Raw genomic sequence first — 16522 nt, forward strand, 5'->3', positions numbered from 1 at the left:
GGACAGCTGCCGGTGAGCCGGAGGGCGTGGTGGGGGCACGCGGGGCAGGACGCTCCTCCCCGCGGCACAGAGCAGTCGAGGCGCGCTGGCGTTCGGCCTTCCGGGCCCCCAGGCGGGCACGGTGAGATCATAATAGTTAACGTCACAGCCTATGAACAGTCTATTGGTTTAGCCCACGGTGCCATAGTGCACTTGTAAAACTGCTTCCTGTCCCGGGACCAGCAGATGGTGTAATGGTTAGGTCACTGGACTCCCACGTAGTCGACCACGGTTCAAGTCCTAGACTTGGCGACTTAAAACTCACACCAGGCGTGTGTGCGTGCATGCCCAAAATCTTGAGGGTGGACTGGAGGAGAAGGGATTGCGGCTTGGGGTGATTTCTCACTTTCCCTCTTATTGTCTCTGTCTCTCTCAGGCGAATGCACACACCCTAGGGGGAAAAATCTCTTACACACACACACACACACACACACACATATGACCTCCCCACTTCTCAAGGTCAGTGTCTGCCTGACCTGTGGGAAACTTGGAAATGAGTCCATACTCCTTGTTACAGAACAGCAGTGAGACTGGGAGGGAAACGAACTGCATCCACACACCCCACTGTTAACCAGTGCCTGCCCGAGTCCAGGCTCCCGCGCAGCCCTGGTTCATGGACCACGTGGGCTGGAGGGGGAGGCAAGGAGAGCTGTCTGCATGCTGCTTGTACAACACACCGTCCACTGCCGAAAGCCACTGGGTCACCACTGCTCTGTGGAGTCAGAGACAGAGAGGGACAGGGCCTGGGCTATCCCATACTGTGTCAAGCAGGGGAGTCATGCTTCTTCTGCAAATCCCTGCTTATACGGAGACTCCGTCTCCCAGTGTGACCCTGGCGGAAGGGAAGGGCTTCCCCCCCGTGACCTGAGCATGCTCTGACGGACTGCTCTCGTCCCCAGGTTTGCAGACAACGGCATCGGCCTGACCCTGGCCAGGTGAGAACTGTGGCTGTCTCGGCCCTCCGTGGGAGCTGGTCTCTGGGCATGTTATCCTGACCGTCCTCTCTCTACAGTGGCGGCACCTTCCCCTATGACGACGGCTCCAAGCAGGAGATAAAGAACAGCTTGTTCGTTGGCGAGAGCGGCAACGTGGGGACTGAAATGATGGACAACAGGATCTGGGGCCCCGGCGGCCTGGACCACAGTGGAAGGACCCTCCCTATAGGCCAGTAGGTTTGCAGCCACGGAAACTTCCCTGTGTGTGTGTGGCCTGAGTGACAGTGATGGAAGGAAAGGAGCTAGTGGGAGGTCACTACCTGCTGTCTGGTGGCCAGCAAGAGCACGGGGAGGACCGAGGCTGACACCTGGGGTCACGCATTTTTGTCTTGGCCAGCAAAGTACTCCTGTGGTCCTGGTCTGTGTTAATGCGAATTTCACGTCCAGATCAGGGGCTGGGAATCCTGTTCTTTGAGGGCACACTACTTGGAGTGTCCCAACCACTTGGCAGATGGGAGCATGAGCGTGTCCTATCAGAACACTCTTCAGGTCCCGAAGCCATGTCACATGCAGATTGAGATCTTTAACTAGGGGGACTCCATGGAGATGTCGTGCCATTCTCAGGGCTGCCCTACACCTAGGAACGAAGAGACCAGACTCAGTCTCTATGGGCCTGAGGGTTGGAGTTGGTTTAGTGGGACAAGCAGATGGCATATAGTTAGGTCTCTGGACTCCCACGTAGTCAACCGCGGTTCGAGTCCCAGACCCAACAGCTTAAAACTCACGCCGGACATGTGTGCGTGCATGCCCAGGATCCCGAGAGGAGAATTGAGGAGGGATTGCAGCATGGTCATCCCCCTTGGGAGAGGGAGTGGTTTCTCACTTTCTGTCTCTCTGTCTGTTCCTGTCTCTCTGGCAAGTGCACACACCCTATGACAAAAATCTTTGCCTCTCAAAAAAAATATAATAATAATAGAATTGGTTTAGTTCAGGAAGAGTGTCTGCAGGCCGAAGTGCTCACCACTCACCAGCAGCATGTCAGGGCTGTCCTAGTAGTCACGGCTCTGCTGTTCGAAGGGTTCAGACCGAGTTTGGATGATAACCAGGTGTCTGAGAGGAGCGGGTGGCCTGGGGGGCAAACAGACTCGGTCGATTCCTCGGAAACTGTCTCCACGCTAGTGTTGTTTCTGCTCAGATTTGGGTGTCAGCCAGGGAGTGAGACTCTGAGCTTGTGAACAGCACGCGGCCCTTACGCCCGAGTGATAAATTCAGCCCTTTTTGCTTTTGAATTTTCTTCTCTTTCTCTATAAAAATACAATTCCTGACACTAGGGTCAGGACGCAGAACAGACTCAGACCTGGAACTCCCAACCCGAGTGGATATGCGTCTTTGAAAAGGTTCTGCAAAGGCAGGCTCGCGGCCTCCTCCGCCAGGAGCCGTGGGGAAGGCCTTGTTTCTGGGTAACCTCAGCGCTTCGCCGTCCCTGCATCATTGTGATGAGTGACTCTGGGCTGCACAGTTAGGGTTTCTCCCTGAGCGCGACCAGCCTCCCAGGGTCGGAATGTGCTGACAGCTTCCAGAGGCCACCTTGTTGATGGAAGCCTGACAGCCCTGTCCTCACGGTGCGTTTGAAGGCAGGAGCCTGGGCTGTGCGGTCCGAATCATAGTGAGCCTCCGGGTGCAGGACTGGGTGGGTCTGAAGGTCAAGTCAGCATGCAGGTTAAGGACGGAGCAGTGAGACTGGGCTGGCCCTGAAACTCCTTAAATGGAAGAACGCGTGGAGCCATCCCACGAGAACCAGGATTCAAGGGGACGCCAGTCATCAGCTATAAATATGAACACATGGAAACGCAAAGCACCTTTGGGGTCCACCAAAAAGATATTGTCAAGACTGGGGTGGCAGGGACTTTTCCAGGAACCCTCCTGGAACCAAAGGCAGCCCAGGGTCAAAGGTGAGGGACACCTAGACAATGGCCTCTCCCCATGGACAAACCATTTTTCTGCTTGCTTGTCCCTCTTTTTATCCTTTTTTCTTCTTTCTTCTTCTTCCTTTTTTTTTTTTCTATAGAGTATATTTGTTTACTGAGAGAAAGAAGAGGGGGGACAGGCAGTGAGAAATCACCCCCTGGGGGGATGGCCATGATACAATCCCCTCTCCTCCATTCTCCTTGGGATTTTTGGACACACACACGTGCCCTGCATGGTTTTCAAGTCACCAGGTCCGGGACTCAAACTTCAGACTTGGCCATGTGGGATCCTGCCACCTTAACCTCCATGCCACCTACTGCCCCTCCACTGTTGGTTCTTTAGGTTTGCTGTGGAAGGGGCGGGACCTGCTCCCCCACCCCCGAGGGCGGCGCCAGACTAAGCATAAATGATGTGCTTAGCAAGCAAGCCTGGATTTGGGGCTCGATCTAATAAGGCCAGCAGGAAGCCCAGCCAGGCCCTGGCAGACCCTCCCTTTCCACGCCCTGCGCATGGGTCGAGAGCAAACCGGAGACGCAGCTCCGAGTGACCTGCTCCCTGCTGGGCCGTCGTGTTGGCTTGACCCTGCTAGTTCTGTCCGTCTGCAGTCCAGCTTTCCCCGTGGGGCCTGCCCTCTCTCCTAAGGATGCCTCATGGGTTGGATCGCAATTAGCGTGGCCACAGTTTTATCACCTTCCATTCTGCGTCCTCCTTCCCCCCCGCTGTTTCCCAGACCCAGCACGCTGCTAATTGAAAGCGTTACTCACAGAGGAGAACTCATCTGGGTCTTAATCTGATTAAATTGTTATAGCAACTAAAACCAAGGCGATAATGACTCACCGCTCCCCCCCCCAGGGACAGTGTTGGCCCTCTCCACGAGTATTTACAGGATTTACCCAGTGACTCGGTGGGCGATGGAGACATGAGGGGAAACGCGTCCAGAGGGGACCGACGAAGCCAGCAGGAGACACGCGTGTGCCGCCCCCTCCTCACCCAGCCTTCACTGGCCGCCGCCGCCGTGTCAGGGACTGAGTGAATGCGTCAGTGACAGCCTGGGTGGAGGGAGCTGCTGGTGCTGGAGATCAGGATGGCTTGACTCAGTCTGCCACCGTCGGCCTCAGAAGAGGCCCGTTCCACGGCGTCCGGGCTGACCCCTGGCCTCTTGATCGCCGTAGGAATTTTCCAATCAGAGGAATCCAGTTCTATGACGGCCCCATCAACATCCAGAACTGCACTTTCCGCAAGTTCGCGGCCCTGGAGGGCCGACACACCAGCGCCCTGGCCTTCCGCCTCAACAATGCCTGGCAGAGCTGCCCCCACAACAACGTGACCAACGTCGCCTTTGAGGACGTCCCGGTGAGTGAGGCGCCAGGGCAGGCGCCTGGTGAACCCAGACTTTGGGTGGTGATTCACACATCCCCGGGGGCCTAGTGTTGAGCCATCGCCACCACTGCCACGGGGGCTGAACAGCCTCCAAGTACTAGGCCTTGCCCCAGCAAGCTCTGGATCCCAACTGGAAAAGTACAAGCCCAGGTTGCCCACAGGTCAAGCCCGGGTGGATGCCTGCATGCCCTCACCCTGCTCAGACCTCACCCAGGCCTCAGCAGGGGCCCCGCGCTGGGCTCAAGGTCCCAGGGCGGTGCCCGCCAGGGTGCTGGCTTTGACACCCGGAGTCCTGTGACCGGGCCACCTGAGTTGGCACAGATAATGTAACACGCCCGGCAGTTTCCAAGAGAAGCCTTTGCTGAAGAGGTTCTGTTTAATCTCGCCCTGAGAGCAGAGTGTAAACAGGGGCCTCCCGGCCAAAGAGGAGCTGGCAGAAGAGGGGCCGAGGGTGCAGAGATGGGGACAAAGGGCCATCCTCTGAGACCAGGCAGGCCCAGCCCTCCTGGCACATCGCCTTAGAGTGATGGGTACCAGACCTGCGTCTGTCCGCTCCGGCGTGGACGGGCCGAGGGGAAGACGGGGAAACGTGGCAGCTCCCTCAGTTTCCTCGCTCAGACCGCTGAGGGCCTAAAGGGCCAGTCGTGACAATCCCCACAGGCTCGGGCTGCAGCTCTGTCTGCCCGAAACACGCCTCACCCCCACGCTCACGCAGGCGTGCATGCGTGTATACATGTCCTCGTTCATGCACACACCACCCCCTCTGTCCCTCTCACACTCACACACCCGCTCACACTCGCACTCCTCAGCCCCCATCTCTGCTGTCCGCCCAGCCTGAGTGGCAGGGCAGTCTCCAAGGTCCCTCACGGCCAGCCCTCCAGGGAGCCGGGCCTGGGACGGAGGCGCCGTGAACCTTTGACTGTTTTCCCAGCTCCATCAGAGAGGTCAGCCGCGGTTTCCTGCGGTGCCCAAGAGCATCTTTGGTTTGGCTGGTGTGTAATGTCAGCGGAAATCGGAAACTTCGCCCTGGCTGATGACGGCTGCAGTTTCCCTTCACCTCCTGGCCCAGCCTAACTTTCCTGGGCTCTGTTTAGATTACTTCCAGAGTGTTCTTCGGAGAGCCTGGGCCCTGGTTCAACCAGCTGGACATGGATGGGGATAAGACGTCCGTGTTCCATGACGTCGATGGCTCCGTGTCCGAGTACCCTGGTTCGTACCTCACCAAGGATGACAACTGGCTGGTCCGGCACCCGGACTGCATCGACGTGCCCGACTGGAGAGGGGCCATCTGCAGCGGGCGCTACGCACAGGTAGGACACTTCCCTCCCTCGTGCAGCAGGTGTTCGTGACTGCTCACGGGAAGTCCAGCTCCGTGCCAGCCAGACAGAGAGACAGAATTCTTCTGGACCAGCCCATAGCCTGGTGGTTAAGTGGCTGGATCCCACACGGTTGACCTTACAGTTCAAGTCCCAGACAGGTGTCTTGAAAGAAATGAAACAGAACGAGACAGAAACACTGGATTCAGGTGCATATGTGTCCAAAATCCCCAAAAGATGGATTCAGGTGCATATGTGTCCAAAATCCCCAGAAGATGGAGATCTGGAGATGGGATTACAGTGTGACCACGACCTGTGGGGTGGAGGGAGGGATGCTTTCTCAGTGTCTGTCTTTCTGTCTCTGGAAAGTGCATGTGCCCGCTGGCAAATTTAAAAATAATAACAATTCTGGGGCCAGCAGGTAATGTGGTGGCTAAAGATGCTGGATTCCCACATGGCCAGCCATGGTTCGAGTCTCAGACCAGGCAGCTTGCTTTCTCACTTTCCCTCTCTCTCTCTTTCTCACTCTGTCCCTCTCTGGTCAACTTAAAATAAATAAATAAAGTTGAATAAAATAGTTCTTTAGAAAAAAAAATAATTTTTTTTCTTTAATTTATTTTCCCCCCTTACCCAATAGGATTTTTACAAAGTCATCGTGAAAACATTTTGTAAGGGGACCAGCAGCTAGCGTAATGGCTATGTCACTGAACTCCCATGTAGTCGACTGTGGTTCAAGTCCTGGACCCGGCGGCCAGGCGCGTGTATGTGCATGTCCAAGATCCTGAGAGGAGAAGGGATTGCAGTGTGGTCATCCCCCCTGGGGGGTGACTTCTCACTTTCTATCTCTCTGTCTCTCTCTGTCTTTCTGGCGAGCACACGCGCCCTATAGCAAAAACCTCTCCAAAAAAAAAAAACCATTTTGTAGGCAAATTGCTTAGAAAAAGCAACTCTCTGGGTCAAATGCCTGGGTTCAAGTCAGGTTCCAAGTTACTCAGTATGTGACTGTGACCTTGGGCTGGTTGTTGGTGTGCTTAGAGCCTTGGTTTTCTTATCTGTAAGACTGGCGTCATAGTTGAACTTCTTTCATGAGGTTTTGGGGAGAAGCTTCAGGAAACACATGTCAAATGCATCACCACGCCTAGCCAATGAGAACATAATGCTGGCCGTATATGTGATGCTATTCATAAATTTTATAGTAGCCATGTTAAATTACAGAAACAGGAAAAATTAAATTTTTTGGTAGAGGCTTTTGCCTTAGGGTGTGTACACTCACCAGAGAGACGGAGACAGTGGGTGGGAAAGTCGGAAATCACCCCCCCAGGGGGAATGGCCACTCCACAATCCCTTCTCCGTTTTCCTTCCGGGATCTTAGGCATGCATATGTGCGCGCACACACTCACACGCTTGGCGTGTGTTTCAAGCCACTGGGTCTGGGACTCGAACCCTAGTTGGCCATGTGGAGTCCAGCGACATAACCACTATGCCATCTGCTGGGCAGCTTTTAATAGTATTTCTTTTGACTTGGTATACTCCAAATACTATCATACATGTGATCAACATAAAAACCATTAATGAAGCACTTTGGTTTTCTTATCTGTAAGACTGGCATAATAGTTGAACTTCTTTCATGAGAATTTCTAAGTCTTGTTCAAAACCCCCAATATATTGGATCACTGTAAAAGTCTCTTTTTTTTATGCAAAAAAATGTGTTGTGACTCTTGCAATGACCCAATAGTTGGGAGGCCAGGGCCAGCCGGTGGTGTAGTGGTTAAGGCAGATAGATTCCACATGGCTGACTGCACTGTTTGAGGCTTGGACCCGGCAGTTTGACAACTACAACAGATGCATGTGCATGCATGCCCCAGGTCTTGAGAGAGTAGAGAAGCATTGCAGTGTGGTCATTCCTCCTGGAGGGGGTGAGTGCTTTCTCACTTGCCCTCTCTCTGCAAGTGCCTGTGCCCTATAGCAAAAACAAAAATAAAAAACAGATGCCAGTTTTCAAAGGGCAACATAATGCCACCAAAGCAATAAAGTGGTAATTAAAATACTTGGCGCTGCTGTCTTGAGACTGATAATGAAAATTATACAATATAATCATAATACGTTTATTTTATAACAGTATTATATATTGTACATTCAATCTAATGTTACTCTGTAGTACTCCAAGTACCTTCATGTGTTATGAATTATGAAATTATAAAATTATGCTTTTAGGTCCTGAGCCTCACTGGCCGCAGCTACCCTCAGGGACAGCGCGGGCCCAGAGGTGCCTGGACAGGGCGGGGCTAAGATATGAGTAGCCATGATTGTTATTTGCATGACTGGAGAGGAGCCAATGAGTAAAGGGACAGAGGCTGGAGAGACTGAGTGCTGTGGGAGTGGGCGGGAAGCATGGGAGCCAGATGGTCCCAGGGGTTAAGGAACATCTATGAATGAAGTTGTCCTCACAACCATTCCCCAAGGCAGGCACCGTGGTCACCAGCATGGACGTTAGGAAGTGGCGGGCAGGAGAGATCAGAGAGTGAGCTAGTGCCAGGCTGAGGGCAAAGGGCCACAGAGGCAAGGTGGGTGCAGGGTGCAACTGGGGGAGCAGGTGCCTGGGGAGGTGGGCGGGGCTGGCCGGAGCAGGGACTGGAGCAAGGCCAGGCCAGGGGCAGGAAGCGGAGGGCCTTTCTGCAGCAGAAGGTGAGGTCATGTGCTGGGAATGCAGGGAGTGGGCCTGCAAGGGCGGCTGAGGAAGGCGATAAAGGTTTCAAGGGCCGCGGTAGAAGGTGGGAAATGCTGACAGGAGGCCTGTACAGGGAGCGCCTGGCCATGTTGAAAACCCGGCGAGATTGGAGATGGTGCTTTGGAAAGGCAGCTCTCCCCAGCCAGGCTGCAGGGCTTCTCAGCCCTGCTCAAGAGCCCTGGGAGGGGAGGTGGGCCTGCGAAATGATCCAGCGGGAGCCTCCTGCGCTAAGTGTAGACTGGGCAAAGGTCAAGACGCTCGTGGGAGTGAGTTGTTGACGTGGTGGTGTAGCAGGGATCAGGGAAGTGGAATCAGAGGTGGGACTGGTGCCCCGAATAGTTGAAGGGTGACCACATCCCCGCGCCTGGCGTCCACTCTCAGCCTTACACGGCGTCGCCGTTCGTGGGCTAGGTACTCCATGAAGCCTCAACTTTCCTTCCCATTCTTCCCCTTGTCTGCTGTAGAGAAGGGCTCAGTGCTAGAGTTTGCCAGGTCGTCATCACTGGCTGCTGGTGAGTTCGGATGAAGAATATTCTCCTTCCACCTTACAGCTTGGAAGATGCCTTCACTCACAGCTTAGCTTGGGGTACGCGTCTGACGACTCCACAGACGCAGGGCTGACGTTTGTCTGGCCGTCTCATATGTGATAAAATTACATAGGAGGGTAACCCCTTCCTTCCAAAGACACAGTGCTTTTGCAGGTTGCCATGGTGGTCACTTTCGTTCACAGCCTCAGGCATGTCACCTAATAAATAGGGGACCTGTCAGAAAACAGGATACTGTTCTAAATCCATGCTGGGCGAAAGCCTCGGGACTCTTTGGCTCCCATGGGACTCAGTGGCCAACAGTCTTGCTTTCCAATTTGTGTCTGAAATAAGACACGTTTCATTGATTCAGTGGGTCCCGACACCCACGTGGTACCCAGCAGGGAGCGCACCCAGGCAAGCTCGCAAGTGCACGCAGAACAACGATGCTTAAAGGCGAGTTCTTACAGCAGACTCCAAGGAATCTGCCCCCTTCTTCCGTAACTCCCAAAGTTTTGCAAAATTGGCCACATTGACTATTAAACAAGCTCTTCACAAGCTTCCTCTAGTAGCTCCTCAACAAAGCACTTTTAAAAAATATTTTTTTTAATTGTATTTGCTGGAGGGCACGTGCACTTGCTGGAGACAGACACAGGGGCAGTGGGAAGGCCTGTGGAGGACGGTCATGCCACAATCCCTCGCCTTCCAGTTCTCCTCTTGGGATTTCGGGCACACACACACACACACACCCCTAGCATGTTTTATTCTTTTTTTTTTTCTTTTCTTTCTTAGAGGTTTTTGCTATAGGGCGCGTGCACTCACCAGAAAGACAGAGAGAGACACAGAGATAGAAAGTGAGAAATCGCCCCCCAGAGGGGATGGCTACGCCGCAGTCCCTTCTCCTCCATTCTCCTCTCGGGATCTTGGACATGACCACACACGCGCCCTGCGTGAGTTTAAGCCACCGGGTCCGGGACTCGAACTGTGGTCGACTACAAGGGGAGTTCAGTGACATAGCCATTACACTAACTGCTGGTCCCATATATTTTTCTTTTTTTGAGCCACCAGTTCTAGGACCCGAACTGAGCTGTCATCCCTAGGGCACCAGCTGCCTTAACCACGATGCCACTGGCCAGCCCAGAGCTCTTTACTGAAGGTGCCTAGGCAGCGTTAGCTGGGTTGCATGGGATGGTTTGGGCTGTGTTCACCGGCAGAAAGAGCTGTCCCCTTATTTGGCCTGCCTGAAGCTTTCTAAAAAGCGCTCTGTGGAGAGAAGGCGCCCTGAAAGCGCGGTCTCCAGGCCGATGTTAACCAGACGTTCTCGGAATTATCCCTGGCTCCCGCCTCACTGTGTGTTTCCTTTTCGGGTTTTAAAAGATGTACATTCAGGCCTACAAGAGCAGCAACCTGCGAATGAAGATCGTCAAGAACGACTTCCCCAGCCACCCTCTCTACCTGGAGGGCGCCCTGACCAGGAGCACCCACTACCAGCAGTACCAGCCGGTCATCACCCTGCAGAAGGGCTACACCATCCACTGGGACCAGACGGCCCCCGCCGAGCTGGCCATCTGGCTCATCAACTTCAACAAGTGAGTGGGGGCCTGGCCAGGAGCACGGCGACCCCCGGGAGTGCTGGCTGGCTGAGTCCAAGGCAGGGCTGAGGACAGTGCCTTGTAGCAAGCCCTGGGCTCGCCTGCCACTCGCAGGAGCAGGCCATCCCTCGAGATCCCAGAGAGGTTGACCTCACCCAGCACTTACGAATCAGGAGACCTGGGCTGAGCCCCGACTCCGGCATGAGTGACCTTGGGCAGGGCGTCTGACTCCCATGGAGTAGCAGTTCCTTCAACTCTAAGGTGGGCCTCCTGCTCCCTTTGCAGGAGGATGGAGTGAGAAAATGGGTAACAGATACTCCCTAAGACCTGGCCTGACCGAAACTCGGTCCATGGCAAACATATCCGGGCAGTTCTGGTCCATTGTGCAGAGAGGAGAATGAGGCTCTGCGAGGTGAAGGGGTGAGGCCCAGGGCCCCTGGGCGGGGCTTCGTGCGTTTCAGTTGAAGTTCCTCCTGTGGATGTTGCTTCCTTGAGACGGACACGGGTCAGACGTGGAAAATAAGAGTCAAAGGGACACGACAGGCCCAGCATTACACCGGACCAGGACGGGGCTGGACCGCGGCCCCTCTGACCCTGTGCTCTTTCACCACGACCCAGGCAGTCTCAGCAGCCCCGTGCAGGCCCTGGAGACACACAGCTATCCCATCCCAGCCACCTCTGTCCCTCTGTCCTTGACTAAATCACTACCAGCCATGAGTGTCCTTTCAGAGTCCCCAGAGAATGAAGGTGCTGCTCAGTGGCGAGCGCTTTGGTGTCTCTGTCCGAGGCAGGCCCTGAAGGGCCCGTGGCGTGAACATTCTCGTTTCTGACCTGGTTCTCCCCTCGGTCCTAGGGGTGACTGGATCCGCGTGGGGCTCTGCTACCCGCGAGGCACCAGCTTTTCCATCCTCTCGGACGTCCACAACCGCCTGCTGAAGCAGACGTCCAAGACGGGCACCTTCGTGCGGACGGCGCAGATGGACAAGGTGGAGCAGAGCTACCCCGGCAGGAGCCACTACTACTGGGACGAGGACTCGGGGTGAGGAGGCCCTGAGTGGCCGCAGGGATGTGGCCTGGCTTCACTCTGCCCCTGGCCCTTCCAGGATCCGAAGAACAACCTTGAACTTAGTGCCGCTTACTGTAGGGTGCCTTCCTGGGTGCCTTGATTCTTTTTAGTACTAGACTTGCCTCTGCTTAGCTGTGCCCTCTGCCGTGTGTGTGTGTGTGTGTGTGTGTGTGTGTGTGTGTGTGTGCGCGCGCATGTGTGTGGTGATAGCCCTGGGCTTGTCCTGCCCGTCTCTAGGGATATCCGTATCCTCAGGGAAGCACAGAGCCGTCCCAGGGGTGGCTGACATGGCTCTCAGGAGATGTTCACTCAAGGGCTTGTTTCTCTCTTAGGCAAAGACCTCTGGGAAATTCTCCAGTGAAGAATTGGACAAGCTCTGGCGGGAGTTTTTGCATCACAAAGACAAAGTGCACGAGTATAACGTCCTACTAGACACCCTGAGCAGGACTGAAGGTGCCTTCCGCCTCCACGTCGAAGGCGGTGGAGCCCCCGCTCCCTCATGCTCTCCTGTCCCCTACGATGCCTAATGTCCATTTCTTAGGTTTCTTCCCTGTCTTGTGAATAGGAATTTCACCCTTCAGGAAAGGGGAAGGGACTTTTTTTTTGAGAGAGAGATTTTTGCTATAGGGGCGCATGCACTTGCCAGAGAGACAGAGATAGACAGAGAGATAGAAAGCGAGAAATCACCCCCCGGGGCGATAGCCACACCGCAGTCCCTTCTCCTCCATTCTCCTCTCGGGACTTTTGAGTGTGAATGCCCACGTGCTGGCTTGCTTCTCAAGCCTCCAGGTCTGAAACTTAGACGACTGTCAGCAGCGGCGGAGTCCAACACCTTAACTATCACACCACCTGCTGGCGCCTCCCCGCTTACATTTTTCAGAGATTTGAAAAGAAAGATGTCTTAGCTGTGTTCTGGCTACCGCAGTTGCCCAGATGCCACCTCAGCGAAGCATTACAAATTATAAACAAGTACAGAGGCAAAACGATGTGATGAAAAATCCCTGCCGTGTGGTCCAGGGCAAGTCACTTCACGTCTCTGAGCCTCAGTTTCCCATTCGGGAAACCAGGATGAACAGCAGACCCACGGGACCGGGCTGGGGAGCGATGACGCCCCTCCATGTGCAGCACACGCGTGGGGTCGCATGCAGGCCGTGCTTGGCAGCAGTTGCCGTTACTGTTGGCTTTCCCCCTCGAGGTGCTTGTTTATTTCTGCAGCTGCATGTGACCCTGTGGTAGCTACGGGGCGTTTCGGAAGGCCTGGTCCAACCACAGTGACCGGCGTGCGGTGGGCGTCTGGGGTGAGGGAGGGCGAGAGGTCCAGGGCGAAGTGCAACGCCCCGTGCTGCTCGCCCTCTGCAGGCTGCTGTTCCTGAAGCTGAAAGCGCAGAATGAGAGAGAGAAGTTCGCCTTCTGCTCTGTGAAAGGCTGTGAGAGGATAAAGATCAAAGCTCTGATCCCCAAGAACGCGGGGCCCAGCGACTGCACGGCTGCGGCCTACCCCAGGTTTGCCGAGAGGGCCGTGGTGGACGTGCCGATGCCCAAGAAGCTCGTCGGCTCGCAGCTGGTGAGTGGCTGACGGCGCGCCGGGGTGACCCAGTAAGGCTCCTGCCTGCCCCCGGAGGCTGTGGTTACTGGGGAGCTGAGGCAGGGCTACCCGAGCCTGACGGCCACCTAACCATTTCTTCTCCAGAAGACAAAGGACCACTTCCTGGAGGTGAAGCTGGAGAGCTCCAAGCAGCGCTTCTTCCACCTGTGGAACGACGCCTCTTACATCGAAGTATGTGGCTCTGTCCTGCAGGGTCCTGGGCTGCTCCCCGAGAGCGGCACTCACTTCTCGGGGCTGCCGTAACCACGACCACGCACCAGGTGGCTTAAACCACAGGGCCTGGCTCTCAGAGTTCTGGAAGCAGAAAGTGAGATATCTAGGTGTGGACAGGCGTGGATCCTTCTGGGGGCTCCGAGAAAAGCTGCTTCCTGCTCCTTCCAGCTTCCGGGAGCTGCCGGCAGTCCTGGGCCCTCGCCAGGTCGAGGACGCAAGATCCCCGTCTCAGCCTCTCCACGTGGCCTGCTCTCCTGTCCGTCCGGGTCTCTCATCTCTCTCTGCATGCTTGCCTGTCTCCCCTTGCCTCCATCCCTTCCCCTTCCCCCTCCCCTCCCTTCCCTCTCTTTTACGAGGGCATTTGTCACTGGATTGAGGGCCCACCCTGAAACTCCGGGTGACTGCTTCACTGCATCTTTGTTTTTAATTGTCAGAGGGTGCATGTGCTTGCGCTTGTCAGACAGACAGAGGAGGAGAGGGAGAAGGCAGCCCCCGGCGAGCTGTGGTCACACTGCCATCCCTTTTCCATTTCTCCCTCCTAAAGGGTACATACACATGGGCCCAGCATGTTTTTCAAGCTGCTGGACCAGGGATTTGAACCAGCCATGTGGGATCCAGCTCCCTTAACTATGAGGCTATCGTTTTGAGCCATGGGGCTCTGTAACTTAGTCACTCCCACAAAGATGGCCTTTCCAAATAAGGCTGCTCTCCCAGGGTCCGGGCGGACATACCCTTTGGGGAGCCACAGAGCGGCCCGTGGGAGAGGGCTATACAGACCTGACCTGTGGGTTCTGTGCTTTAAAGAGCCGCATCCGTAACCTCGGTCTTCATGGCCCACACGAGGCCACCCTGGCAGAGGACCTCGGGGCTCGGGCTGCCTGGGGCCGCACCTCACGCCCGTGTGGCTCTGGCCCTGCAGGTGGATGGGAGGAAGTACCCGAGCGCGGAGGACGGCATCCAGGTGGTGGTGATCGAGGGCGGCCGGGGCCACGTGGTGAGCCGCGCCAGCTTCAGGAACGCCATTCTGCAGGGCATCCCGTGGCAGCTCTTCAATCACGTGGCAGCCATCCCTGACAAGTGAGTCCGTGCCTCAGCTCCCAGCACTGAGCCCTGGGCGCGGGCCCCTCCTCACGAAGGCTTGCGCCACACACTGGTCCGGGAGGTCACAGGGAGTCCTTCCAGCTGGAGCGGAGCTCTGCCTGTCGACTCTCACGCTGGAGCTGGCGCTGGTGTGAATGTGGGTCACTTGGAGGCGAGGCTGCCCCGGCCCTCCTCCCCCGTCACTGCACACGCCCCGCCAGGACCTCCTTCAGTGCCCTCGAAGTGCGGGTGGTCCTCAGGCTCTCCAGCTCCGATGTCCCCTGAGCACAGGCATCCTGTCCAGCTGCTGCTCGGAGGGTGCCACCCAGATGTCCCGTGTGGAACTGAGATCTCGTCTTTAAATCCCCCCAACCAGCCACTCCTCCTGTTTTCCCTGTTTCAATGAGATCATCCTTATCCATCCAAATAGACTAGAATCTGGGCGTAATGCTTGCCTCTTCTGTCTGTCTGTTTCTCTCTCTCCTTTTTTTTTTTTTTTAGACTATTTTTTTTATAGGGTGCGTGTGCTCACAGAGAGACAAAAAGTGAGAAATCACCCCCCTTGGGGGATGGCCATGCTGCAGTACCTTCTCCAGTCTCACCTCGGGATTTTAGGCATGCACACACATGCACCCAGTGTGAGTTTGAAGCTGCCAGGGCTGGAACTCCAACAGCGGTCAGATATGTGAGAGTCCAGCGACATAACCATTACACCATCTGTTAGTCCCCTTGTTTAAAAATTTAGTTTATTTAAATTGCCAGAGGGCACATGTGCTCATCAAAGACAGACAGGGAGAGGGAGAAAGCACCACCCCCTGCCAACCTCCTGCACCTTGCGTGCATGCACGCACGCACGCACACACACACACAACACACACACTGTGGGGCATGGTCTTGCTACAATGCCTTCTCCATCCTGTTGGAATTCTGAGCAAGTATGTGCAGCCGCATACACATACACACACACACACACACACACACACAGCAAGCATGTTTTCCAAGTCAGCAGGGCTGGGAATCAGATGCAGTTAGCCATGTGGGATCCAGCTCCCTTAACCACTAGGCCATAGGGTTGGCCCAAATACCTTGTAGCTTTTGTTCTGCAACAGAGCAGTGGAGAAACAAGCTCCAGGGAACAGAGCCTGAACCCAGAGTTGAGGATGTGTTTGCAATGAGCTCTCTCAATGGGCCTCCCCCTCCAGCCTTCCCGAAGAGCCAGAGCAGCTGCCTGCCCCTCCCTTCCCACCCCCATACTGCACACACGTCTTTCGCGTGGTCAGAGCTTCCCTCTGCTCCCAGTGGGACACAGCTGGGGGTGACAGTGGGTTCCAGAATCCTCCCTGGTGTTTCCGCGTCTGGGCTGTGGTCTGTGGTTATGGGGCTCCTTTGAGAGGTGAGCTAGACGCCCCATGGAGCTTCTGTGCCATTTCTATTCCTGGAGGAGGTACTCATTTCCCCCGTCTGTCCAGGAGGCTGAGTCTGCTGTGAAGCCTCTTTGCCCAACACTTTAGACTGAATGCAACCCATGACAGGGAGGAGAGTTATTTGGTTCAAAGTTGAACTGGTGCAGCTTGGGACCCTCGGGCCAGACACATGCATTGCTCTGGGTCCCTGCCCCTCCACGCACAGTTCCCCTTTGGCCCTCTCAGATACTTGGGAACAGTTGCTTCAAGCTTCCTATTCACCAAAGGGAGGCAGTTGCTTGGTTGTGCATGACCAGAGAGGGAGATGGTGCAAACAAAAGCGGTTCGCCCTGAGTGCATGGTAATACTCGGATGTTCTTCCCAGAAAGGTCTCAGACCTGCCCACGCTCTTCCCAAAGCTTGGAAAAGGCAGAAACGCGGGCTCTGGGGGAATCTAGCATGAGGCTTCTCAACCAGGCTTGTGCACACAATCACGCGAGATCTCGGCAAAGCAGATTCTCTCTCTGAAGGGCTGCGGGGGGTCGGGCACCACTCAGATGTGCTCCTAGGTGGTGCTAGTCTCTAAGGGTCTCGTGCCACCAGGAGCTGCCGGATGGCTTTAACTGTCACAGACACCCCCCCCCCGCCCCTCCTTCCCCGCCCTCCCCTCTT

General features: G+C 55.4%; 1 protein-coding gene across 1 annotated transcript in view; it reads left to right on the plus strand.

Moving 5' to 3' along the window:
* The window catches only part of CEMIP (cell migration inducing hyaluronidase 1), a 181467-nt gene that overhangs the window by 157391 nt on the left and 7554 nt on the right, over positions 1–16522 (plus strand). The window contains exons 19-27 of the mRNA XM_027769244.1: positions 939–974; positions 1052–1207; positions 4115–4295; positions 5417–5632; positions 10268–10479; positions 11336–11521; positions 12908–13112; positions 13239–13325; positions 14287–14444. Of these exons, the coding sequence (XP_027625045.1) occupies positions 939–974; positions 1052–1207; positions 4115–4295; positions 5417–5632; positions 10268–10479; positions 11336–11521; positions 12908–13112; positions 13239–13325; positions 14287–14444 (1437 nt within the window). The remainder of the gene's footprint in view (positions 1–938; positions 975–1051; positions 1208–4114; positions 4296–5416; positions 5633–10267; positions 10480–11335; positions 11522–12907; positions 13113–13238; positions 13326–14286; positions 14445–16522) is intronic.

Source organism: Tupaia chinensis, unplaced genomic scaffold (assembly GCF_000334495.1).
Source record: "Tupaia chinensis unplaced genomic scaffold, TupChi_1.0 Scaffold000078_1, whole genome shotgun sequence".
NCBI lineage: Eukaryota > Metazoa > Chordata > Mammalia > Scandentia > Tupaiidae > Tupaia > Tupaia belangeri.